At 40.6% G+C, this 26357-nt stretch overlaps 2 protein-coding genes across 6 annotated transcripts in view; one reads left to right on the top strand and one right to left on the bottom strand.

The window, feature by feature from the left end:
• The window catches only part of LOC111265703 (uncharacterized), an 89818-nt gene extending 74410 nt beyond the window's left edge, over positions 1–15408 (bottom strand). For 3 of the 4 annotated variants that reach the window (XR_002683598.1, XR_002683597.2, XR_002683596.2), the window contains exon 1: positions 14932–15408. Coding sequence is in view for 1 of the 4 variants with exons in the window: in XM_022842601.2 (XP_022698336.1) it covers positions 8689–10269 (1581 nt within the window). In the remaining 3 variants the exon portion in view is untranslated. Of the gene's footprint in view, positions 1–8427; positions 10497–14931 lie in introns of those variants that run through there. The other variant, XM_022842601.2, reaches the window with a different exon arrangement.
• Positions 1–26357, top strand: part of LOC111265707 (uncharacterized) — a 115536-nt gene that overhangs the window by 82399 nt on the left and 6780 nt on the right. The gene's annotated exons all lie outside the window — the stretch shown is intronic.

The following is a 26357-nucleotide window of genomic DNA, read 5'->3' as shown; positions in this document are numbered from 1 at the left end:
GTCGATGGTGCACCGAGAACTCTATCCCTCGGTCCCTGATATTTAGACAGAACTTGTTCTATAAATAGACCATCGAAGTATGGTATGTCAACAGTCAAAAAGCAGGTATCCTGGAATTTAAAAACCTAGAAAGGTGCATATTTATCGTTGGCGAACAGAGAGAACAACAAGTAGGCGTCGTGCTGATCATGGAAGCACCATATGGAAAGGGCCGGAGTCAGTGTTCTATTTGTGACATTTCACGCATCCATTGCAGAATAGTTTGGAGTGATAAATGATGCGCTATTTCTTCTTATCAGGCACTGATAGGGGTAAGATGAACGCGACTGACATCTATGCCTATTATGGGATTTCTATTCACATGTTTTATATCATCGATTTTTTTGCCCTTGAGTGAGTCTGATGGCTTTTATTATGTTTGTTAACAATAGCTGCCGGATCCAATAAACCCAAGATTTCTGACAGAGGGAAGTGGTTGATGTTTTGTTAGTGTTAATCAGAGATTCAGACTGGTTCGAGCCACGAAATTCGAATATTTGTCTTACCGGTTCATCAGCGGAAAGCATGGTTTTTCTGACTGCGCTAACTGCAATCCTGAGTTCGGTGTGTTAGCCTTCGGATTAGGTAAGCCAAATGCGTTATGCGCCTTAGAAGAATTACAGAAGATCTATTTCGGCCTTTGAGATTACAATTAAGATAACGAAACATTTTATGCGAAAGCTTGGAATATCTTTTAGAACGTAATTCAGGTGACGTGTAGGACTATAACCGAATTGCCAGCGCCCGCTCACATCAATAGCAGCATTTGGTATATTTTTACACATTACTCTTCCGGTGCATGCATACTATTTCGTATTTTTCAAATTAAATAATTGGCTTACTATATGTGTTAAGCCTTTCAGAGGGTTCTTTTTCGTTAAGAGAGAAAAGGCCATCACATCAATTTCCTAATTATAATAATAATTAGTGTTTATTGAGGGACGGAAAGATCGATAATATATTAAAAAAGCAATATCAGAGCACATTCTCACTGGGCCCAAGAGATCCTATCCGACAATGGTGAGATCACGTCAATACGCAGTACCTACAATAATGTAAAGCTGCATTGATAATTATAAATTAAAAAAAAAAAAAAAAAGATTCGTTGGGCTCTAATGAAGAGAGAACGCAGGAAGAAAAGCCCGGTTTTGCTTTATCAAAAAAAAGTACGTATATATATGTATATGTACTGCATATGTGAATTTTCGTCCTTTTCTTTGTCGACTCATCTCCATAAAGGAATAGGGCATTGCTCAAGGCGCGACTGCATTTAAATATACAGCACTAATATATGTTTCAAGTTGTGATGAGTATTGTACTGACTTGTCATACTAGGCACACATGGAGTATGTCTTTATATTATATTATATAGTCTACTAAAACGTAAAGATAATAAATTTAGGTAGAAAAAAGAGAAAAATGATTGATGCAAGGGTAAATTTTAAAGGAATACAATATTTAACTTAAAAAAAACACAAACAGAACATAGTAAACAGTTGCCGCGCTTGGTAAGATACGCGCTTCACCGGTGAGCACCGTATTTAGGTGTACCCGAAGCATCGGAAGTTCTTGGGAAAGCCGAGAAATCCAAGGCTCTTCCTTATATCTAAACAAAAAACGTTATAAGTACAGCGCATTAAAAGTTTGACCGTGGAACATTTCTACGATTTTACCATTGAATCTGCGGAAGGTAGGTCACTTGGTGAGTACTCGCGATAGTAGCAACCCCCTGCTTAGAAGTAAAACTAAGAATCACACCCTAGGGAAAGTAAGTTTAACGTTTGAAGGACCGAACTACGTCGCATAAAAAGCCACTTTAGGCTATATCCTAATTCAAGATTTAGTACGAGCTTCTTATTTTGAATAGAGTGCCGACTAGATGTGGTGCACCGCTAACGCTAATGACTCGCATTTAAACCTAGGTTGCTCTTTTAATAATTCACCAACGGTCGCTAAGCTGTACGTTCAGGAAGAGCTCACAGGAAAAAATCATTCCTATAGAGTGTCGGCTTTCTGTAATGTGATTGCCAGTCGATTAATTCCGTTTCATTATCTGTGTGTTCGTTGAAACTTTCTTTGAAAAAACTACGGTTTTCACGATTAAGTAAACATAACCTTTAAGGTAATATACTGAATTGAGCCGTCAGTTGTATAAGCTTTCGTTTATTAACTTATTATTAACTTATTTTACTAAAATATCAAATATTTCTACAGGATTTAAACTGCACACAGCTCAACCCTGCAAGCGTACATTCTACCCTCTGCCTCTGAAGAACCCGATGTGGGCTTGTCAAGTCTCAGATGATTTTTTATGATACAACCAACTTCATTTCAAACGCAATAGCGTCTTCCGAGCGAGTGGATAACTTAGTAAAGTTGCATGGTAAATGAAGATCTTCCTGTTGGAGACCTTTGTAGCCGACCAGTGAAGAAGTCATACTCTGTAGTTCTGAAAGGATTCTAATCTCACCTGATCCACTCGTTTAGGACGAACTGTGGCCATTCCTTCGCTTTGCATCGTTTTCTCTTGAGAACAGTATGAGAAGCTATTACAGTTGGGACACTTCAAGTAGGCAAAAACTTCTTTGTGCTACTATAGACGAAGTAAAGTCCTTAAGGGATTATGGGATTTGATAGTTATGACGTTTCAATGGTCCGAAGAGAATTTTATACAATCGAAAATTGTTAAAAAGGCAAAAGTGCACTTTGTGATGAAGTCGGACGAAAACAGAATATCATTTCCTGGTATAACTAACACATGTAGTAAAAGATAATTTACGAGCCTTACTTTTCAAATATGAGGTGATTTTGCGGGTCCAGGTACTAGCAGTGACAATAAAATTGTTGCTTCACCCAACCAATATCCTTTAGGACATTTTTAAGAAACCTACATGCCGAGCGAAACTTTTATATGTAGCACATATGATTTTGGGTAATCTCGTCTTCATGCAACGTCCCTTTATAATTTGTTTCGTTTGCATATATTGCAAATTAGATAGAATTAACAATCTAAGATAGATCATTGGGCTTTGTAAACCATTATACCTTTTGAGAATTTTCTCTGTACTTTATACACGAATATAACCGTATTCTAAGGCTAATCTGTATTTCAAACAAATGGTTATATTAGGTTTTTTTTTTAAACAAAGACAAGGTTCCTCTCCTCAAATTATTCCCTGTACATATTCTATATTTCTTTTTGAAATTTGCGCTTTATAGTCTTTGGACACTTACGTAGGACTTCCCTCGCTTGTTGTATCGTGAATGTATTCGAGCGATATGGCGAACTGCTTTTTACCTATGCAGTAAAAACTACCTTTTCCTTCATATGCACGCATGCTGTTGTAACAATAGAGATTGTCTAGTGTTTTTCTTCAAATAGTCGCTGTCGGATGATCCGGAGATGCTTCGTTTTGGGTACATAGTCCTTCATTCTGCCAAGTATCGTTAGTATCGTTCTCGCCCACCGCTGCCCTAAATTGTGTTTTCCTAATAAGCACGGTTATCTTATTGTCCTGGATTTGGAACCAGATGAGGAACGAACCACCGAAAGGCCGTACCAACATTGCTTGAGGATTTTGACGTTTGTGGCTGTAAAATATCAAGTAAAGTATGGATGCAGCTATGGGTTTCCAAAAGAACTGCGCGCTTCAGAAAAGCTGTTGTACTTTCTTAAATGTACTTTATCGCGAAGTCTTTTTTTCATTAAGATGAATAGCGTAATCTGAGCAGTTTTCCTTGATTGACATAGCGAACGTTTTGTTATCATCGTTATCCGTCGTGTTAAGAGTTGAATAAATACTCCTATCGTGTCTAGGCTGATATTTTTACATGTCCGCGTTCTGGCTACTGCTTTTTCCATCTCGTAATTACTCAAGCCGTGACTCCATCAATCCATCAACATGCTTAGTTACGCGCGTCCAGCGTGTATATCAGTCAATTTGTTATCGATAACCTCTGTGAAGCTGGTCTTAATGGAGCCTAAGACAATGACGCCCATTACCAGGCAGTGCCGTTAATCAACGTCAGCCCTCTTAGAGGAGTGAATGCGCAAAAGGGGAACGTCCGATAATATGCTTTTTGTATCATTTTCAAGTAAGAAGGATAGCTCTTAATACATCAATAAATCTTAGGGCAGACCTTTAGATGACATTATATATAAAACATAACAGTAAACATTGTGGCTTTTTTCTAATATTAGCTATTGATTTAACCTCTTAATCGTGTTCGCACACAAAATTCGAATCCAGTTTGCTCTGCGAGCTTAAATCGTTGAAAGATGTGAATAGAAGCGATTTACGAAACGGTGCCGGAGCTGGGAAAGACGATGACGGATGGTTATCCACGCCGTTATTGTAGTAAGGACTGTCCTAGGACAGCGAATAGCCCACCCCTTAATTAATCGTCGGTTGTAAAACCCCGCGTGGCGCTGTGCTTAGGTATAGGAAGCAGGACAATTACGTACTTTTAACGTCGATTTCCCTATTTTCTCAATAAATAGTCCTGTAGTTTTTAACCCGACATCGAAATTTCTAAGCCAACAGCAACTAATTCAAGCGTCCCGTATCAAATTATATGTATGTTCTATTAAGAAAGTCACGGCTTAGCCAAAGGTAATCATGCTTTCTTCATGGGTTTAGAAGCCAAAGTGGTTGTACAGATAACCACTTTTAATCGAAAGCGTAATGTCTAGATAATGGTATGACAACGGTTGCGTATCGTACGCGATAGAAATAGATATCTATTATCCCTCAAAGGAGTTTCATGGGGATAGTATACATTGTAAGTTCTTCCCATACAATTTTTACCGTTTGTTGCCATTCTAAGGGTACGTATTTGTAGAAAAAAATATGTGCTTATTTTTTCTATGAAGGGAACATTGTTCTGCTTCAGCTTTCGCAGCAGTTGAAGTTCCTAGCAAAACAGCGTCTTACCATCTCAATCAATTCATTTTTTGACTTTACAAAATTCGCTGGTATGTACCTACCTCAACGATTTGCGATGATCTCTACCCAGCTTTTTCAACGTGAAGTTCCTATCGGTACCCGAGAAGCTCAATCATGGTTATAGTTAATATAATTTGTTAACTATTTAATGCAATTAATGAACGAACTGCACGAAACTATCGTTTGTACTCGGCTCAGTTCTTCATTGATCTGTCCTAAATGTTAGTGTGTCTGGAGTTTATAACATTGGTTTAGAATTCATAAACGGTTGGGAACACTCTTACAGCATAAATTTTCTATACGAATCTAGAATTAATTATAATTTTATTAGCATCGTACCAGATGATGATAATGATTTAGGTAACGTTTAACATCCATCAACCTATACGAAATACCGGCAAAGCCGGCGTCTATCAAAGAACATGCATTGTTGCAAACTTCAAGTAATCACTTAGAAATAAAGAGAGTTAAGCAATGTCGTATGTGTGTGCTCTAGGTGTGCCTGCGCAAAAAAGTTCCCGCCAAAAAAAGATTTATCGGTGAGGCTAGGTTTTTCGTGCTTATTTATTTTGCAAGACACTTTCAATATAGAAACATTTGAACATTCCCGTTCAAAATCAATGTACGAATAAATCTTTCGTTCGTGAAATGTTCTAGTAAAACGATGTTTGCACAGTAACGCGGCTGGGAACTGGATTTTGGTTCATAACAAATTTATAAATCAGGGTGTTAAAAAGATTCTCCTTCCTCTTCTTCTCGCATCGTAAAAACTTCTCATATCGCAATAAGTTTTCTTACTCAAAGAGACTCTAACCCTAAGGTACACCGATATGTAAGCATTCCGGCAGCCTTCTCATAGGACAACACACACTACTGTCCTACAGCTACCGAATATTTTGATGATATAATTAGTTTTACTTGCTAGGCCCATATTAATGAAAAAATGAAGGTATACGCAAGCAAAATTTTTAGTTTTAAAGTACTAACAGCAAAATGCTGTTTACCACACCTTTCATACGTACATATCAGTCGTACTCACACGAACTATTATATAACACTATATTGTATTATATTTGTATTAAACTTGAGTAAACGTTCACGTTTACTTTATCTTAATCGAGAAGTTTTCTTAATTAATTTTGGATTGCGCCTTCCTTGTTTTTGATTTCGTTGATCAAGAATATCGAAACCCTCAGGGCATTTCGAAAACGTAGTTGCTCTCGATGACGCTCATTAGGGCTGTCCCGCACTGTTTAACTATGGATAAAAATTGGCTAAACATAAATGTACATTTGCCTATCGACTGACTATCAGTTAGCATAGCGTCTGCGGCCACTGAGGCAACTGAGGCCCCACTAATCACGATCCAAATGATGGCCGTGCTGCTTTTTCAAAATGGCTACCAATGAAGCGAGAATTTGTGCGAAAAATTCGTGGAAGAATTATTGATACACTTGATGAGCAAACCAATCGATGCAGTGAGGGAAATCCTGGGCCACCTTGAAGATTTTTTCAAGCCTCAGCTTCCTAAATGGACGACCTTCAGTAGCATGCAACACCCTACCCGAAGTTACGAAACCATCTACTTACAGCAGAATAGATATATAAAGTTACGCAACATGCCCGTGAAGCTGTTTTAGTCCATGAAAACAGCACAACTCTGTCATGGCATAGCCCAAATGATCTCTATTGCCAATTTCAAGAGCGAACAAACCTGTAGCTTGCCCTCTAGTTACATGGCTTGGGTAATGCGAGTTACTTCCCCCAGCAATAATACTTATGAAGAGGCGATTATTCTCAGGTGTAGATAGGGTAAACAAGAACTTTTTCGAGGCTTAGGCCGTTTCAGGGGGCTCAAACCATATACGATGCACTGCATTAATCAACACTTCGATTAGAGTGTCGCGACTTACAAGCCCTGTACTCAGCTCCTAATCTCGCTTTCGGAATCTAATTTTTCAACTGCAATCTTATGTGAGCACTGAACTATTAATTTATAGTAATAATAATAACTGTAATAGTTTGTCTAACCTCACTTAACGCGTAGCAACAGACCTCCCTTTCAGCCTTGACTCATACTTAATCTTATTAAGTTAACAAGTGCATATGCAATTCCCGATTTTAGGCAAAAAAAACTCGAAAAATTGAAACCTGCATGATGACGTCATCATCCGAAACGAACTTCAGTCTTCTCTGCATAGACGTTCTCGCACAGATATTGGCATTTTCCCGTTCAGCTGGCTATATACTTACAAGAGTATGTGCGATGCCCTAACGACGACAGGAGCGACACGCCAATCTTATCGAGCGCGATAACAAAGGGCTCGACCCTTGGGGGGGGTCAGGGCACGACCATGCTTGTGAAGAGACTTCCTCGAAACACGGACGATGAAGCCATTAATGCCACTTATATCGTTACTCTATCTTGCACGTCTTTCGCCCTAATCGCAGTAATCGAACTTGTCCGCTAGTTCGCTAAAATTGATGCTGATACCATAGCGTCATCTGATTTACGTTCTTTCCCGATTGAAACGGCAACCTAATAGGCGAGGCAGGCCATTTCCCAATAGAAGCTGCACACATAGAAGCTGGTATCAGTTGTCTACGTGCGATCTTTCACCGTGTCAGATACCCATCGCACATGGGTTCGCGATACGTAGCCAATTGCTTGACATGAGCAAGTCGTAGTATTGGGCACTTGCAGCATTGTTCCCAAGGAAACTTGCTTCCTGTATGCTACTGCACCCACGACGCACGTACTCAAACATCTGTCGACTTCCGTGGTGGTGGTGGTGATTTCTTTTCGCAAATCTCACTTACTCTGTATATGCTAAAAGAATCGTGCATGTAGCTGAAAGATGAAGATCCATTAATACGAGAAGTAGCGATTGGTTGCATATCGATGGAGTGAGCACGCTCAAATGCACACTAGGGGAATTGTTTTTACGCTTGTTTTTTTTAGTACTAATATTTGCAAATAAGATGCAATTCTGATTTATTTTATCGCATCAATGAAATACATACGCTTGACAACTACGTACTTTTCTCATTAAGTTCGTTGTTCTTGCCTTCAGTTTTTCTCAAATTTCTTCATGATCGTATTTATTACGCATAACATAATCAGATTACCATACATCTTGTTTAACATTATCATTTATTTGATATTTCTCTTAGTCGTCAATTGTCCACATTCTGTCCCCATGCAGACCTTTGCCTCCAATATCCAATCCCTTCGAAAGCAACGGTGACGATAATGATCCACCATGATAATTTCAAGATATTTGCTGTTATTACCACATGACTAGTGGTCAATATTTTTTTGTCACAGTCGATTATAATAGCAGTTATGCAATTTAAAATAGAAGTCACGCTTGTCCACCTTGTTAATTATTTCAACTTCATATGTCACGTTATCACAATGAATTGATAAAGCTTAGAAATATGTGCTGTTTCTAAAAGTAAAAAAATGATCAATAGCATTGACCATTTTTGTAGGAGAGTATGTAGAAGTTTGAAAATGTTTACCCGTTCTTGTATTTAGGTTGGCACGTTTGCGTGAGGGTAATGTCTCGACCAAATTTTGCATTCTAGTTTACAGGCAAGAGTGAACCCTTCGATTTTCGTTGGACGAGGTTTTCAAATACAACGAAAACCTCGTCCGACGACTGCACACGATCGCGCATCAGTAACAAACTTAGTACTCCTATACGTTCCGCATACGGATAATCTGCGCAACATCAAATCCGGAGGCATCCATAGGCATATTGCATATTCTCCCGTTGTTAAAATGGTACTGGTAGAAAAGAAACGTGAAAATCACTTTGAATACGTTTGCAGAACCCGGGCCGACGTCGACCATTTCGTGTTTGATCTGCAACGAATAATGAGGAGGTCTTTTGGACAGTTTGTGCATACGCACCTCGTCGTCACCGGTTCGCCTAGTTTCAGCTTCTTTCGTCGCGTCGTACACGTGTTGTTGTGTGAACCTTCGGCCCTCTAGATAGTCAGCGTCTATCGGCACGCGTACATCCATATACGTGCAAAATGCGAGCATAAGAAGTTCGGCATCTGTAGGAAGATTTTCGTTCCACGCACCGCTACCTCGACTCCAGTTCACCTTCGACAGAGCGCCGCCTATGCAAAAATCGCGATAGCGATTCACGAGGTATTCTTGGTTAGTGGTAAACTGTAGGAAGGGAATTATTTTATCAAGACCAGGAACCAAATCCGGCCGAGTTTGATATAGGTACTTCAGCTGGTCTTCACTAGCGACGCCGATTAAATTCGGTGTGCCTAGACCACAGTTCAGCATATTTGTGTTGACCTTTGTTATCTCCTCAACGAGTGGGCTAAAGACCCGGATATGGAACCAGAAACGAAGATTACGATTTAATACGAAGAGCTGGAACGGGTCAAGGACAAACAAGCTGCATTGAACGCTGGCGGGACACACCTGGCCGATATTGTCAAGTATCTCTGTTGCACGCTTGTACGGCTGAAATTGATAGAGTCGATGCACTGCCTCGACCCCAGCATCAGCGAGCGATATCGGCATTCTTCTGCCGAGTATACTGAAATCGTAATAGCTTGTTTCAGACGTATAGCCAATAAGCGGGTCAATTTCGTGACTTCGCTCGCGAACAAACGCGTCGGCACTTCTTTCATCTTCAAGGTGCCAATCAGTCGCGCGCGAGTTTGGCTCGATGGTTCTTTGCATAATGGTATCGTAGGCAGGATCCGTCAGTCTACTAATTCTGTTACCTGGCTGGTATTGTCGAAACTGCCATGGGTCGTCAATCGAAGTGTCATTGCCAACTGTATCAGGCGCCTGGCAATCCGAGGGCAAACGAAACATGTCTGCAGTGAATTTGTCCACATCTGTGCATGGCGCTAACGACGGTGTCACGGTTTGCGTATCGGGCTTCAATTTGAAACCTTTATCATCTTCCGAGATGTTAAGAAGTTTGGCGCGGCTGTACTCAATTTCGCATTCGGGTACGATATGGACGTAAGTAAACGAAGCGAAGTGTCCAAGGCATAAGACCAACATTAAGCCGCATATGGCGTATTTTAAGTAACTCACATGTTGCGGTAAAAAGAGTACGCTATTGACTATTGAGCAGTAGTATGTATCTGCATACACGGTAAGCGCAATAATTAAGCAGAAGATAGCTCTGATAGGTCCTCTCTTTCGGGCATCCCGGCTAATGTTTTTATAATAAACTAGCTCTGGATAACAAGGCCATTGGCCTGGCGACGTTTGCACCAACGTTGGCTCCACCATTGCTATCACTGACAAGTTCGATCGTAGCTTCGACAGTATCTGACCTTACCAAGCTTAAGACAGCCTTCAAAAGCTTGGTCAGCAGGTGACACTGCACACAATTGGCAAACTAGTAACGATCTACGTTCACAGAAGCATTTCAACCGCTCCTTAGTGATACTTATACGTGATAAATGAGATTTTTTTTTTCTGTCTTATGCTGCAGATCCGCACAGTTACACGACCCGCTGTAAGTTGAACAGAAAATCATTCTTTTACTTTTTGCTAAAAATCACAGAGCTATTGCATCGCCAGTGGCAGCAATTTATAGCTTTCGATATCTTCGTTGTCCAAACGTATCGACAAACGGCTGTCACGGAACAAAAATCACTATAGAGGTCTCTTAGCGTTACGGACATGCAATAAGTTCTCTGATTTATCGTTAACTAACCAAGTGTTATATATCGTCAACAAGCATCATTTGAATAACAAAATCTTACTTGCAATTTTAAACTTCGACAATCCAGACAATGCAAGATCTACACCTTCATAGTACGGAACGCAAAATCGAAACGGACCAAGGTAACGAACAATTTAAGGACAGTATTTGGAACGCAGCGAGGTCTAGTAGAAGAAAGTAAAACGTTTGGGGTCTCCTATGTTTTAAGTTGATAGCATCTATGTATCAGTATATACTACACGGTATATACTACAAAATTAATGTGCTAAATACTGTTGTTGAAATGAACGTTATTGTTGGCCGTCGTGAACGAATAGTGTCGAATGGTTTTCAAGAAGTTCTGAAGATTACGTTACGTGAGAAGAGCGCGTTCAAGCCATAGTAAGCGAAACAAGACTTCTTACTTTATTAATGTACGGAGCGGGAAACCTGGGTGGATTGGTAAGACGCGTGATCTACGAAGATCATGGAACATGAATCTTGCCTCACCCAACATTCACATTAAAACTTCTTAGTTGTTTTTCCTTTTTTCTTTTTTTTTTTTTAACTTAGATTACTCAAAGCTTACTTTGGCAATAGAAAGTTCCACGAAACGGGTAAAAATAAAAAACGAATTGACGCAAAGACCAAAGTATCACAAGCAAAATTACAGCAAGACAACACTAACAAGAAACTTAATAGTGTTAAATTGATCTTAGCAACATAACGAAGTTTCAGCCGGTGAACTACAATTAGAAGAACCAATCATGCGCCAGCTGGCCTTAAAAATACGGTAGATATGTGCTTTATTTATATATATATATATATTTAAAACCCGTAAAACTAGACGTTGCTAAACTGTTGTTTTTTGTATTATGTTTACGAGATCGCCTGCTTTTCCCGAAGACCTAGTCGATCGATCGGCAGGCGCGGGTACAATTATCCGACAAAAAATTGAACGTTTCCCTTAAATGTTATAACCCTGAAGCGTTTTCATGCGTATAAAGGCATTCATTTGTACAGTAGCAGCTTGACTGGCGATAAAGTACTTCAGAATCGCTGGGTTTACACTTGATAATAATAATAATAAGCCCATTGTATTGAACCGCTCGTAAGATTGTGCGTACCTCGTAAATCAGTGAAAATCAAAGCTGAAACTAGCCCTTGCCCTTTAAATATCTTAATCGCAAGGAAAAGCTTTTTCCATAAAGCGGCTTACAGAACATACCTCTGCTATTTTGTGCCGTTTTTTTTTTAAGATGATCATTATTTAGTTCGCAATGTAGAATATCTAATGCTCCGCCATGTTCTAAATGGCGTTTTCGTCTAGAGCTCTTTGAGAGCTGCACAGTCATTATTGTCTCGTCGAGAGAAATTAATTAATCCCTTGCATATATATTTCTATACGCTGACAAAGTGGAATAAATTATATTCAGTCTAATTATCCCGTCACATTTATATATATTGCTGACAAATCATAATTTACGCTTCTAAAGCCGCCGAGGCGACTCATCGCAAAGTAACTATTGCGGCAACCCGAATATATCTGTCCAACGATAAAATCTAGACAGAGGAAATACAGCAGAGCAACAAACGAATGTCGTGCAAAGATGCTGAAGCTTTTTACCTACTTTTAGGTTAAGCGAAACTTACGTTTGGATACTCGACACGCTGAACGCTGCAAACATAACAGTGTTAAACGACCCTGTTTTACTCAATGATAAATGGTTTACCCTAACACGGAAGTTTTGCTTTGCAGGAAAACCTCGGATAATATTTCCAAAGTATATTATATCAACGCATTGACATTCATCAAAGTGAAGTACGCAATTAAACAAATTCGTCATCCATAGACAAGTCGCAAACGATACTCCTCATGACCAATTCGAGAACTCAGGTCGTTGATACAGGCCCATCTTGGAATCCGGCTTTATTATGCCAGCCACGAAAAACTTTGGCACCACCACTATAAAGTAGATCCGTTTTGCTCCCTCTGAGTGTGCAACTACATAGGACAGGAATTACTTCAGGCCAAATTGGCTTGCGTCCAGTCAATCTGAACACCCTTTACTGTGGAAATCAGTCTCTAGAGCAACACGTAATGGACATTTCTTTTTTTTTTTTTACTGAGCAACTCTATTCAATAGGCCAAACAAAATCCGTACAATGATGTTTCATTAAGGCTTTGCTGCAAAGAGTTATGTAACGATTACAGTCCGGTTCGGAGAGCTGACGATAACACGTAGCCTAGTCGGCCGCGCTAACTTCTTTTGAAAATGCTGTCGTCGTGCAACAACTTACCCAGGATCGACTGGATCTGGAAACTAGACACGCAACAATAAAGCTTGAATTGTCAATCGCTAGCGAATAGTCAGAACTTTGGAAGAATTGCCATCTGCTTCGCGGAACGAGGCCTGCCTTTCATGTATTTTCTACTTATAATGGATACACGATTGAAGACATATAGTTCTGACGAACTCAATTATTTAATTGCAGGTGAACTTTCGAACCTGTTTTCACCGACTTGACTTTGGATGCAGCAATAATTATCACGAAAAAAAGCAATTGAACAAATCAGAGATTTGGGTTTCCTATTAAATTTCGGGAGGCTTCGGCTTTTAACAAACAAAACTATTAGCATGGTTACAGCAACTTCTCAGATGTAAGTTCGAAGGTCTTTGTAAGCCTTGATCAAGTGTACGGAAGTTTTACCGGCATTGGAGATCATGGTTAAATGTCGGAAGCCTACGTTCGATTCATTGATCAGCTTGTCACTATAGGGAAGCAGTCGAATGTCAAACATGTCCAATGTAAATAGCGTGCCGCAGACTATTTGCAGGATGTACTATCTTAGGTCGCTGCTTTTACCCATCAAAAACACGGGGAGAACTATTGCCTCCTTCCCTCATGTTCTTTCCGACGGCACAAATAAAACATTCATTACAAAAACCTATTATTATATGTTTCAGGCAGTGCCCGCCCTGTCCAACATTTTTTTTTGGGATTGTTGTTCTAAAGAACTATGAATGGAAGTATTTTGATGAGAATTTATACGTCGGATCGATAGGAACAAGGGATTGCGGAATCCCTCTCATAAATCTGCCAACTCTCAATAGCCACTAAATCTCAGCGGGGAGCTTACGAGTACCTGTGGATACGTGTATTCGTAATATTGAACCTTAAGGTTATCGCTGACGGTGCTATATAGTGCGTTATTATGAGTTAAGAGCATCTATTCTTTCATTGATGAATAAAATTGTATTGATTCTAATAGCATTTTTGCGATGTTCTAGTGTAGTTTGGGAACGATTATGGTGAGAAACAAGCAACAACCATTTATTCGCGGATCTTAAACCTATAGAGACACACACACACACACATATATATATATATATATATATATATATATATATAGTGGGAAAATCCTTGCTGTAAAAGTTGTTTCTCAAGTTATTAAGTATATGATAACGCAAAAAGTATTAGTAAGTACTATATAACCTCGACTTATAAGTCGAATACGAGTTGTACTTACTCCACTTAAATAGACTGCACTTTCGCAGATAAATATTGAATGCTATTCCTGATGTTGATGGATAAAGGTATAGCACTCTTTTTGGTTTTCTACTCTGAAACATTGTTTTTCAAGTGTATACCGACCGAAGATCGAGGAATAGGAATGATGACTGCGTAGCGGAAAGCTTCCTTCGTTAGCTGGCCCGCTTTGTATAATCATCCCAATTTATCTAATGCAATTTTTATGCTGTAATTCTTTAGTTAAGACCTATAAACAGACGCGTCGGCTGCTCGTTGAGTGTATAGCAGCTTGTAATGAAGATTTGTTCCCTTGCTAGGGTTGACAGGTAGACTCGTTGTTAGCACGCTTTTGTTATTTACAGTAGGCGCATCGCTTCTAAGCATCCACTTCTTAGTCCACAATGATGCCGTCACAATATTGACCATTTACAATTTCATAAATCATCATAATTGCTACATAAGTCGTGCGCACCCTATATATATATATATATATATATATAATAAAAAAATTGCGATGAAGAAATTCTATACCGATAGACGAGCTTGGTAGCTAATTTTGTATTCTCAAGACTTAGTGATAGGGCAATATTCGATATTACCTCGTTTGATTGAGAACTGCGATCTGGGTTATCTGGTCAGCTGCTACAGCAGGCAGCAACCTGAACCTTTTTCAACCTAAGACCCAGTAGTACATCTATAGTGGACCTTACCTTAACAATGGATGATTATTTTGTCCCCGGTTTGTCAGCCGACAGATGTTAAGTGAAAGAAGCTCGAATGGATCCAATATCCTATTCGAACTTACTTCTTGCTGAGGCTGCCAACACAATCTGCACTTAAAATAGAATTCTCTGGCACCACCATGGCACTTGGGCATATGAGTGTTCTGCGCCTCTTTTATCTAGATTAAGAGCGAAGCAGTGGATTTTTTCTCAAAAGTAAAGGTAGAAAAAAAAAGGTAAAGTCGGGTTATCATATAATTGTACTTAGTAAAGCCACGCGACGCTGCAAAGAAACCATCGAACGAACTTAGGTGTATCTTTCAAACAACAATTTGAAGGGCTTAACAGTACGTATCCTATGACGTTGACAGTGTACACCACAACTTGAACAGAACGGCCCGTAATCATTGGTCCGTAGAGCGCGCCAACGCAGCCGAAAGACCAGTAAATTACTAATACATTCAACATCTTGTCATTTTTTTCAGTGCAGGATGTATTCAGCCGTATGTCTCCGCATGATCCTACTGTAGTATTAGTACCTGCCTACCAAGCGGACAATGCTAATCTCGTGTTAACGCGTCTTCTTTTTTTGCCCTTTCCTTCCCTGTTCATTTTGCCCAGGGCAAACCAATCACGTTTTGCTAACTGACGACCCAACATCAACCTACCCAGTTACCGGTGGGTAACTATGCATAAAATACCTTTTCGTTCTTTCCTTGCCAGAGCGTCCATAGGATAATACTGCTTCGTACCAGTGACAGCCCCGCACGCCCGTGTTCAACACAGCCAGCCATACGCTTTACGAAAAGATTTTCCCTTGACATAGCTTCCCTGCAGATTTCAGGTCTGTATGTACACAATATCCATGGATAATAATACATATTCTATTTCTCATTTGTGGATATCCCGCGTCTCGGCTCAGTTCCACGTCGTCGTGTATATTCTGCTGCCGGTTTCTGCTACGCTTATTTCCCTCAGCTGCCGCGGGGCGCTACGGTGGCTTAATTATTCTTCTCATCGTCAAGGATAAAAAAATTAAATTGACAGCAGAAACCCTGCAGATGGGCCGGTATTTCGTCAGAGTTCATTTTGCTTCTTCGTTAATTAACTCAAGGCAATGTACAATGCCGTTATGCGCAGAGCGTACAGACAGCAAGGCTTCGATGGGCCCGCAGTTTGTTTGGGGGAAAAGTGTCGAACTGCTGAGAAGGAGATTGGTCCTCGGGATTATTGTCCTTGTCGAGAGCTTAGCTAAAGATTGTCGCTAAACGCTTACTCAAACGGAACTATGTCTAAACCAGTAGGCGGTTACGGGAAAGGGCGAGATAAGGAGGTCATCAAGGTTGCTGGAGGCTTCCAGTAAAATGGGTGCTAAAGGTCTGCGTCTTACGGAATATTACAGATGCTAACAGACCGAACAGCTCGAAAGAGATAGCTACAGACAGTGGACATGAGGACATGATTTTGCCTCTACACGTATATATTACGTATCCATCTTGATGGGGTTACATACCTGGCTTGGAATAAAATAATCGCTTGCAAATTGATTTTAAATATTACGAAAACCGATACAGGAACTGTAGTCAATTACAAAGACGGAACCGTCCTTCCAAGTACAACGCAATGCACATCTGTCCAAGCCGTAAGGCTATTATGGGCCTATATGTCGGAATTTCCGCTTTATTTCACAGTTGGCGCAACCTGTCTGCAGGAGCGTGCTCCACGTCTCAAAACTCTTTTCGAATTTTGTCCAGTGTTTGATGGACAAATTGTGTAGGACAAACAGGCAGGAGGCGTAAGTACGATAGAAAACGCAAATATATAACGGTAGCTTTGCATTATTTTGCTGTTCTGTATACAAGATCGTGACTTGAGACATGAGATTCGCTCGATCCAAAGAGTAATTGAGACATATCGATGAACTCCAGCATTGTCATCACGTACTGCATGTTTTTGATTGCCGTGCCAACGGCCCTTTAAGCTTCTTGAGGAACCTGAAACAACGAGTTGCATTCATTGTTTCATTTTCGGTGAATATCTCATAGTTACATTGACACCATAGAGGTTTACTTGACATTGCCACCAAACTCGATTTCTTCCCTGGGTGACGCCACCCTTTCGCCTGGTCCTTCTCCGGCTAATGCCAGAGATTGAACCATGCTTTGTCTCTACTGACCGTATGATACAGACGAAATTTTTCTGTTGATTGAAGTTTCGCAAATTGCACGTCGCATACATTACGTGCATCTCCAACTGTCCTGGAGTCAACTCACGCAAACCGTAAGTCAACGTACATTGGCGTCAGGTGCATTTGCTCGAATCGTCCGATCTGGCAGCTTTCAGTTTGTAGGGCGACTTCGCGCCAACTTGGCTTCTACCAGTACCTAAACTGATATTTAAGAAGGGAGATTTTTAGCGCTGGAAATTATTGGCAAGCATACTATGTCTATTAACACACAAATTATTAATATTAGCAAAAGATTTGGCAAGCAGAGAAACCGCTGAAAGTCAGGTCTACAGATTCTCTGGCAATCAGGAAAAAAAACGTAAAGGTGTATTGCCTAATGCTTTGTACAAAGTGGTGTTCGTTTGAAAATTATTCCTCTTTTAATTCGGGTAATTTTCATGGTAGCGAAAATATTTCTGCTTTATAAAACATGCTTATTGGAGTACCGCGCATAGTTCGCAGAAGAACGGCAGAGTTATAAAGAAGAAATGAACGCTTCAGTTTATTATAATCTGCTACGTGTTACTTTATGTGTGTTCATTCACTTGGCCTTTAATGCTGCAAATAAAAGACGTTTCCCATCGGAATGCCTTGATACTAATACCCGGCAGGCTGGATCGCAATTTCCACTCCTCTTAGGTCCACTTAGATGCAAAGCTTGCCACCAGGGGATCGATGAGGCTCTTAGTGCACTTTAATCCCTCCAAAAACCTAAGATTCACCTATTTCGAACTATCTAAGTTGAAAGCATGTACCTTATAGATGGACATATTTACAATAGGCTGACAAACAAAGGCGAAGAATCTTGTTTTCTGTTACAGCCACTAGAGAGCTGGTCCGTTGCAATCGTTGACAAAGAGACACAACAGATAATCTAATAAAAAAAAAAATCATAATTGCCGAAAGATGGAAATAGTACGTAACCCATTTTTCATTAATTCCTTCTTCGTTGAAGAATTACCCTGTAACAGATCATGCAATACGACATACGTTACATATCCTTATTTACGATCAGTGTTAAGTTTATAGGTAAGTGATGTGATTGAAGGTATCAGACAACCAATGTTTGCCACAACTGTTCCGGACAACAATTTGTATTGGCGCCCCACATATATTTGTGCACTGTACATACCGGAAGGTAGAGGTCTTCAAGATGTGTCAGATGTACGTGTGTGGGATCTCTCAACTTACCACGCTAACACCGAACGGGATGACGTGGAACAACGACTGGGAAGGAGCGCGTCAGTACTACATAATTCTCCCAGTTTTTCCCAGTTACTGCGAAAGCGTTATCTCTGTCATGTAATTTTTTACAGAAGTGTAGCAAGCGAATCACTTTCTCAGCAGAATGATGCAGCAGCTAATACCTATATTGAAACTAGCATTGGCGCCGCAAACGTTCTATTGACGTACAAATGGAATATGCAGCCATCTTGTTAAGGATCGCAAGTCGACAACATAGAATCGCTCTAAGGTTGTGCTTTATAACTCGGCGCTTTTATACTTGAATTCGCTTATCTAGTGTTGATAGCCACAAAAGTTCAGGCAAGCCAACTTAATATATATATATATATATATATTAATATAACTTAATATAACGCTGACTCAGTCACGTTTCCACTAAAATGTCCTACATGCCGCTTGATTAACAGTGGTCGTTCTACTTATGCCGAATAGAACGTTTCATATGTAATACTCGAGGAGATTTATTTGGAACGCAAATGCAAATAGCTCTACAGTGATTATAGTTCATTACCTAACTCCTAAAATGTTATCATCACACCTATTCACACTTATATAGTACTTGTGCACCAGCTTTGCTTCAATAGCGATCGATTGAACACAGAAGGGCAACGTGCGCAACAAGGAATTCTCTTAGAAACAGGCATATACTTACATCGTTATAGCTTTTCGGCCTGGAGTGCTAAGCCTCGCCTCAGTTAATAGGACCGGCAGGTCGACGTTAGCGTGTTGGGATTCCCTAAACATCAAACCGTTCAGATGTGTCCATTCAGCGTATGAGTGTCTGTGTATACGGGCGTTGTACGTTATGCTGGGAAGTTAATGAGGCGTGGCTGAAAACTCGTCGGGTCCCGAGAATCTGACGGTCAGAAAAGCCAGGAAGGGGGCACTGGCTAGTCTTGGCAATCTGCGCTCCAGGACGGCCTGTCTCGACCCTACACCTAATCTGCCTATGAGTTTTGCGAATACACTTAGCACTATAGTCGCAGCAATAATCCCAGTTGCAACGATGGATGTCCGCATTCGAATGGTTTCGCAGCCCTAAATAACATAGTCAGGCCAAACTGAACTGGTAAAGTCGCCCAAGAAACCTCTTTCCAAATAGTTCGACAATGGTAGGCTGCTTTGCCGTGTGTTGGCCTTCTGGTCTGCTAGTAGATGACGCCATCCTCGTCAATGGTACATTCACGGTACATTTGCCCCAACAGACCTGTCACTCGGCAAGAACGGGGGGAACATCTTCGAACACAGCATTAATTCCGATTGGCCGGCACCTCGCGCTGTCAAACCAATGGAGAATACAATGTCCTCTTTTTCGTTATAATAACGATTTCTAAAAAAGTAGTTTTTACTGAAATCGACTTTCGATGAATTTAAGATGACGCACAGGACTAAAAATAAATACAATGCACATTTTATCGATTTAGTTTGCTCGAATGAGTACATATCTTTTTTTATTATGACTATTATATGCTAACTATAATGGCAGACAAACTAGCAGCGTATAGATTTAAATAACCAGCGACACGTATAGAATGATTTCGTAGTTAGAGTTGCAACAGAAGCAGTGGCGATGTATGAGGCGGAAGGAAAGTTACTTTCAGAGAGGGGCAGCCCAATGACCTATACGATCAAATTCCACAAAGGGCAAAATAATGATTTCCTCTTTCTACGCCCATCGCACGTCCCACTACGTCAGCGGTCTGCTGGAAAATCTCCACCCTCTATATCGTAAAAAATCAGGCGCAGCATGTCAGCAGCAGTGCACTTCATACCGACATTGTCCCGAAACGGAAGTTTTCAAGGGTAACGCGTCTGTGCATAAGCATTAGGTAGTATACATGCAAGGCGCACTTTACACACCTAGAATACACACTTTGTTCGTGCTGGAAAGCTGGCTCACGGTGATTTAGGACATAAAGCTCAAGAAATCAGTAGTAGCTTAAAGGCAATACAGGGCGCTACACTAAAACCTCGACATTTACCGCAATACATGTCAAAGCTGCAGTATGGTATCTTGACGCATAGATATCTAGACGAATTCGCAACTCGTTATTCTCTTCAAAAAAAAAAATGCATTGTACCTCACTGTAGCTCACGCAGATGTCGGATTATTCCATATGCATCGTAAGCAGCTCCACTTCGTTAAGTGCTGGTACTTCAAAATGGTCATTTATTCGAGTAATTAAGTTACGACTCTTAGTGAAATGAGCATAAACAAACTTTGTTCAGTATCTACAGCTATGGCTATAGTGACAAGTCCTTTACGTTACGCTTTTCGTTATCCATAAGTAGAACAATTTTTTATAACGACCCTCGGTATAGTTCTTGTGATGATTCTCTTATGATCTCGTAGAGGTATTTGGATCGAGGCACCGACAGCAATCGATGTTATTTTTGCGAATGATATAGAGAACGTTATAGGTCTCACGGGAAACGTTTGCAGAATTTTGGCGTTTGGGAAACGTTTGGCGACCCACATATCGATAGTTCTCGAAGCGCAGTTTGGTAAGCCTTCGTTTTCGAGGCTGGAAAATGTCAGTGACTGATCTAAGTTAATCCCAGCAGAGATAAGCCTTATTCGTGTACATACGGACGCTGATTGAACTGTAACGGCTGCTACCTGGTGGCCCTTCTATTCATAGACGAGTTAAGGCTAGCGGCAGTTTGCAGTAAATACTTGATACTGTATTCGCATTAACTGCTTCCTTTTGAGTAATCCTTAAGATACCACTTGTTCTCCAAGCTAATGGCGTCTCATTTCGTCCCCAGACAATCCAAAATATTCGTGATTCAAAACTTGCTTCAAACACGAGTTCATCAAGTGGTGAGCCCGCTGACGAAGTTAAAGGTTGTCTAGGTGTTTACTGACGTTAGTTCTTCAGTACTGACAAACGATGCATAGATTGTCTTCTATATTTTCAATGGTCTACTAGCAGACGATGTATCTCTGTAATCAAGGTTCACTACGTTCTCTCTAACTGAAAAGTATCTGTACAACAGATACATACATTAACAACGAAAGCTCCACCATCGATATTATACGAGCCGTTTTAGTGTGCTTCTTAGCAGTGTACAGCAATCGTTATGATAAAGTTACCTATTTATTGTCCAAACGTTATTTACAAAACCTGTCCTAGTTCAGTTTGACGCCTGATTCAGTCAGTCCGACCGACTTTTTGAGGGTCTTTATGCTGGCCAGAGTTGTTGGGAGCACGCGCATTCTAAAAGGGGGTAGCCAGAGGCATCGACAACCACTGACGTCGCCTCCGACGTACTTCCCTCGTTGCACTTTCACCAGCTGCCTCCTACTCGTTGTCGTTGGCGCTCTCTCCTTGATACAAGATTGAGCTCAGCTTTTTGTTTGAAATGAGCGTGTAGGCTGGTCACGTTGTCCTCGTTGCGGTAAGTATATACCTGCTATAATCCTCTACTCTTCGTACCCCTTCTTCTCTATAAGGGAATCCTTCCGCATTTTCTACGCCCACCAGACATCTATCTCCATTCTAATTTCGCATTCGCATTCTGTGCGTGCGGCGTTTCGAGAAGTACGCAATATCAGATAGGGGTGAAGCGGGGGGGGGGGGGGGGGGCTAAAGCTGGAGAAAACGAAGCAGACGTCCTTTGTTGGGTGTTGTCTCATCTCCTTTCAGTCCTTTTTCTTCATGTCCTTGGTGTCCTTTCCATCCAGTCTCGTGACGCAAATTTTTCTAGTTACTTGACTTCACTCAAAACTGCCAAATTAGCTAGTTACCCGACCTCCTCAAGTTTCCAAGTTTCAAGAACGATAGAACTGGACCTGCTGGGACAGAAACCTTGTTTCCCCATCTCAACTAGTCAACATAAGTTCCGCGCCGCCAGAGGACATCACGCTATCAAACGGGCCAACGTCAGTAGAAGTCACTTGCGAAGGTGTCAGTGAAAGCGTTTTCAGGACCTATGGCTTCTCTAGCAAATTACTACCAAATAATCATAATACAAAATACCGCCCAACCCAAGCCATCTGTATAGCAGAATATACAGCTAAGCATGGCGAAGCTGCGGCAATGGCGGAACGACCAGGACGCAAAAGAAGGACTGAAAGAATGGTAATGTAGTTTACAGGTAGGACACCATCTAAGAGGTTTTACAGGGTGTGAAAATATTATATATAGCTAATCCGTGCGGCGAAAATGGAGGAAATGGGATAAGTTTTACGGGGCCGTAAACTCAGTGTCAGCATAGTACAGCCGAAAGCGGGAAACTGCAATTGGCGATAAGTGCTGGTTTAGGATTCTCCCTCATGTCACAGGCTGGCGGTACCAGTATTGTCATCACGTAGTATGATATTAAGATATGACAATAACTGACGCTCATACCATAAGCAGGACAGCTCCTATGTGGACAATATCATCTATTCACCCATAACATGATGATATAAATGATAGCGTAAATATGTAGAGCATTGGACCATAGGACTTGTACAAACTAAAAAATGCCTTACATAAATAATCCTGTTGACTACAACATGAATTAAAGCTCTCTTAGCATTGCTATCTAGTAGCCGGACATTTTATCAGTTTTAGCAAAAACACTTGAGTAGTGAAACCAGCTATTGAAATATGATTTGTCTTCATCTACAAAGAGACAAAATGCTGATTCTTTATGCGTAGCCATTCATTTGTATTGCCTGTGTGCTGACTGAACTACTCAACCTATAGTTGAATGAACCTATACGTGTAATAAGATAGGAAAAAAATTAGGCTAAAGTGCAAAGCTTTAATTTCTAGTTTGTTTTTTTTTGTGTGCTTTAGTAGTGTACATGCAGAGGCCACAAATGTGGGAAAAAAGTGTTATTATCTAATACCATACGCTTCTCATCACCAAAGCTCCATAGTTTTAACGAAATGACTAATCTAGCAAACTGTAGCAGACCAATACAAGAAAATGCCATTGATGCTAGCAGAGTCGTTTTGACTATCGAAAAGCCCTGAAAGCAGCAACAAATGTTCGACGAAGCAAAAGCGCCATTCCACCTAGATCTCGATTGCGATCATCGTTGTCGTATCGCGCGTAACAGCGCCCCTGGATTGTAGCGTAGTCAGTCAGTCAGTGCAGTGATTTTTCCGCGTCTACCAAGAAAGTTATCTGAATGATAAACGGCGCGAACCATCTACCATCAAGCCCTGATCGCAACGGAAACATCGACAGAACTCATCCGTAATCCAGTAGGACCCTTCACTACGATGGCGCATTAACTTTATCACGCAGTGTCACATAGATCGTATATGACGACTTTGTACTTTATCAGAAAGCAGCAAGCACTGCAGCCGCAGTCAAATGCGATCGTTGTTCAGGAGGGAGCTTCACTGTGGGGGTTTAGGGACACCGTCAGATGAGACATATCGACAAATCTACTGGCATCATCCCGTCGACGGTTCCGCCCCGATGCACGTAACAGAATTACGTTTTTGTAAACTCTGTGCGAAAAAAATGTGCGTGATATACCAAAACGCTATTTATAAAAAAAAAAAACCCATGACGAATACATGGTGACAGTATGGAGTATAAACGTTGCTAAGAAGTAAGTTTGATTCTATGGGCGTTGTGCAATAATACCATATTTAAAATTTCACATTATCAGGAGGAAGATGAACAGTGGTGATCCCTCCTTCTTTATCAACACGGCATATTAGATACACGATTAGTGGGGGAACACACGAACGGTTGAGTCAACGCAAACATCAATAGACAGTCAAACAAGCCGACTATCGTTTGCTTTGGACCCTTATTTCATCAGATTTACAGATCAGTTACTATTATGTCCTGTGAATACGTAACTGTTTATCCTACCAGAATAATAGCATTATGCGCATCTAATATTATCTCTTAAATCTCGAACGTCTGATGAATAGAATAGCCAAATGTTTGTCTAAAAAATCTGACCCGTATACGATGGTATATTGAAGAGTGTTACTGCTGTGCCAATTGAAAAGTTCTAAGCTTGTCGTGCTTCTCCTACACGCTACAGAACGGATTGAAAGAACTTATATCTTCGAGCCTCAAGGAAATCTGGCCCCATTGAAGCGGATAATGATTTCACGACTGATCAGTAAGACGCTTGGACTGCTCGATTTCGCAGTAGCTGAAGACCTTGAACGTCACGGCATTGAGCTTAACGGGGTCTAGCAGCGGAATCTTTTTGAAGTTTCTTTGAGTGCTACGCATTTGGTACTTTAAAGCATAAGTTAGACCAGTTGTTAATTACGTAACAACAAGTTGTTCAACGGAACGATCGTGTAACAAGTTTCCGTTGCTTATCATAAGTATCGAGCGTATCCAAACTCGGAACTCCGCCAATTCGCCGTAAACTCTAGCAGTGGCTAAAGCACTATAGCTTTAGACAAACACCGTGCATTAGTTAATTGTTAGTTCCGTATCTGCACACGGCTTTGTCAGGATGAAAAACCGAAGAGAGCTCTCATCGGCCTACCCTTTGAGTAACGATGGTACATTGCACAGCAGACACCCTCAGTGTACCTTTAGGTAATTTCAGAAGTTTCTTTCTACCTATGACGAAATTATTAAAAGTAGGGTAAGCGACTGATTCAATGACACTCTGGCGACATAAAGAGGATTACCTCATTCGATTAAAATATCTAAATTAAACACATTTAATCTTGTACCATTTCATAAACCCAGTTTGTTTTTTGCACTTGTATATACCTCCACTTTGTTTAATATATGTGCTAATTTCTTATCCTTATTTGTTAAATAAATCACAATGGCTACGATTTGATGTCACTATTGAACTACCTGTCTATGTTTCGTCCGGCATCGCCATTAAGCATATCATCAGATGGCTGGCCCCCAACACAAAACAAAGCGTGTCTATGCCCTGCTCCTAATCTAGACCACAATATGTGTCTCAGATTGGCTATCACGGGGACATTGTCGAACTGTCTGAACTAAGGTCAACCATTTTTGGGTACATCTTAAAAAAAAGATTAGAAAAATCATGTCGTCCTAGTACTATTTCATTGATAGGAAAATTCGCTAGAAAGACAAATACTGCCCAAAATAGTCTGCATTCTTTTTTCATTTCATTCATGCCTACTATCAGGATTTTTATATGGGTCTATACTAACCTATCAAGAAGTTAAGTCAAGTCTTTGTACATACCGCCAACAATGATGCATCATTGTGGAAAAATGCGAATCGCTATAGATGTTAATGGAGTTTCTCTAAAAATATACTATTTAATGGATGGACAGGGATAAAAGGCTGTCAGAATAGACAAACCATAGAAAATCATAAGGGGTATAGAAGGCAAATATGTGGCATTCTACGAACACAAGAAGACTGTAAAATATATCTCGAATCTTCTTCACGAGGCAATTTTGCACTTGTCAACAAAAATAAGAATAATGCCTATTCAGTTTAACTATCTCTACATCTGTTCTATATTTGTAGGGCGCAGTCAGTAGCTAATCGTACATGCAGCGCCTGTAATTGTAAATTCAGAAATTTCAATAATCGGTGCCAAATTTAGCCCCCCCCCCCCCCCCTGTCGAATTTCTGTCGTAGGCCAGTCATTCAAACCTCCTGTCAGCTCGAACGTTCTGCCAATTCTCGTGTATGAAGGCACGAGCGGGGAAAAAGGGAAGGCATATTATTGAAAAAAACACTCAGCTTTGTTTGTTGTTTAATAACCGGCGTTTTTTCTGCCGAACCTGTGCATACGCTTTTCTTGTCTTACCATGCTCCTTCCTTTGTGGTATACAGCAAATTCAGTAATCACTATAATATAAGGTAATGGTGCTTTTTGATAATTTGGTTGCGTTCTTGGCCGAAAGCGTTCACCCCCCCCCCCATCGTGAACTCGCAAGGACGGATGCATTACCATATGTGGGGTTCAACTGAGCTTAGTGCGAAGCAATTCGATTACAAAGATAAACACACAATT

Source organism: Varroa jacobsoni, unplaced genomic scaffold (genome assembly GCF_002532875.2).
Source record: "Varroa jacobsoni isolate VJ856 unplaced genomic scaffold, vjacob_1.0 scaffold_998, whole genome shotgun sequence".
Lineage (NCBI taxonomy): Eukaryota > Metazoa > Arthropoda > Arachnida > Mesostigmata > Varroidae > Varroa > Varroa jacobsoni.
This window is presented reverse-complemented; position numbering and strand designations above follow the sequence as displayed.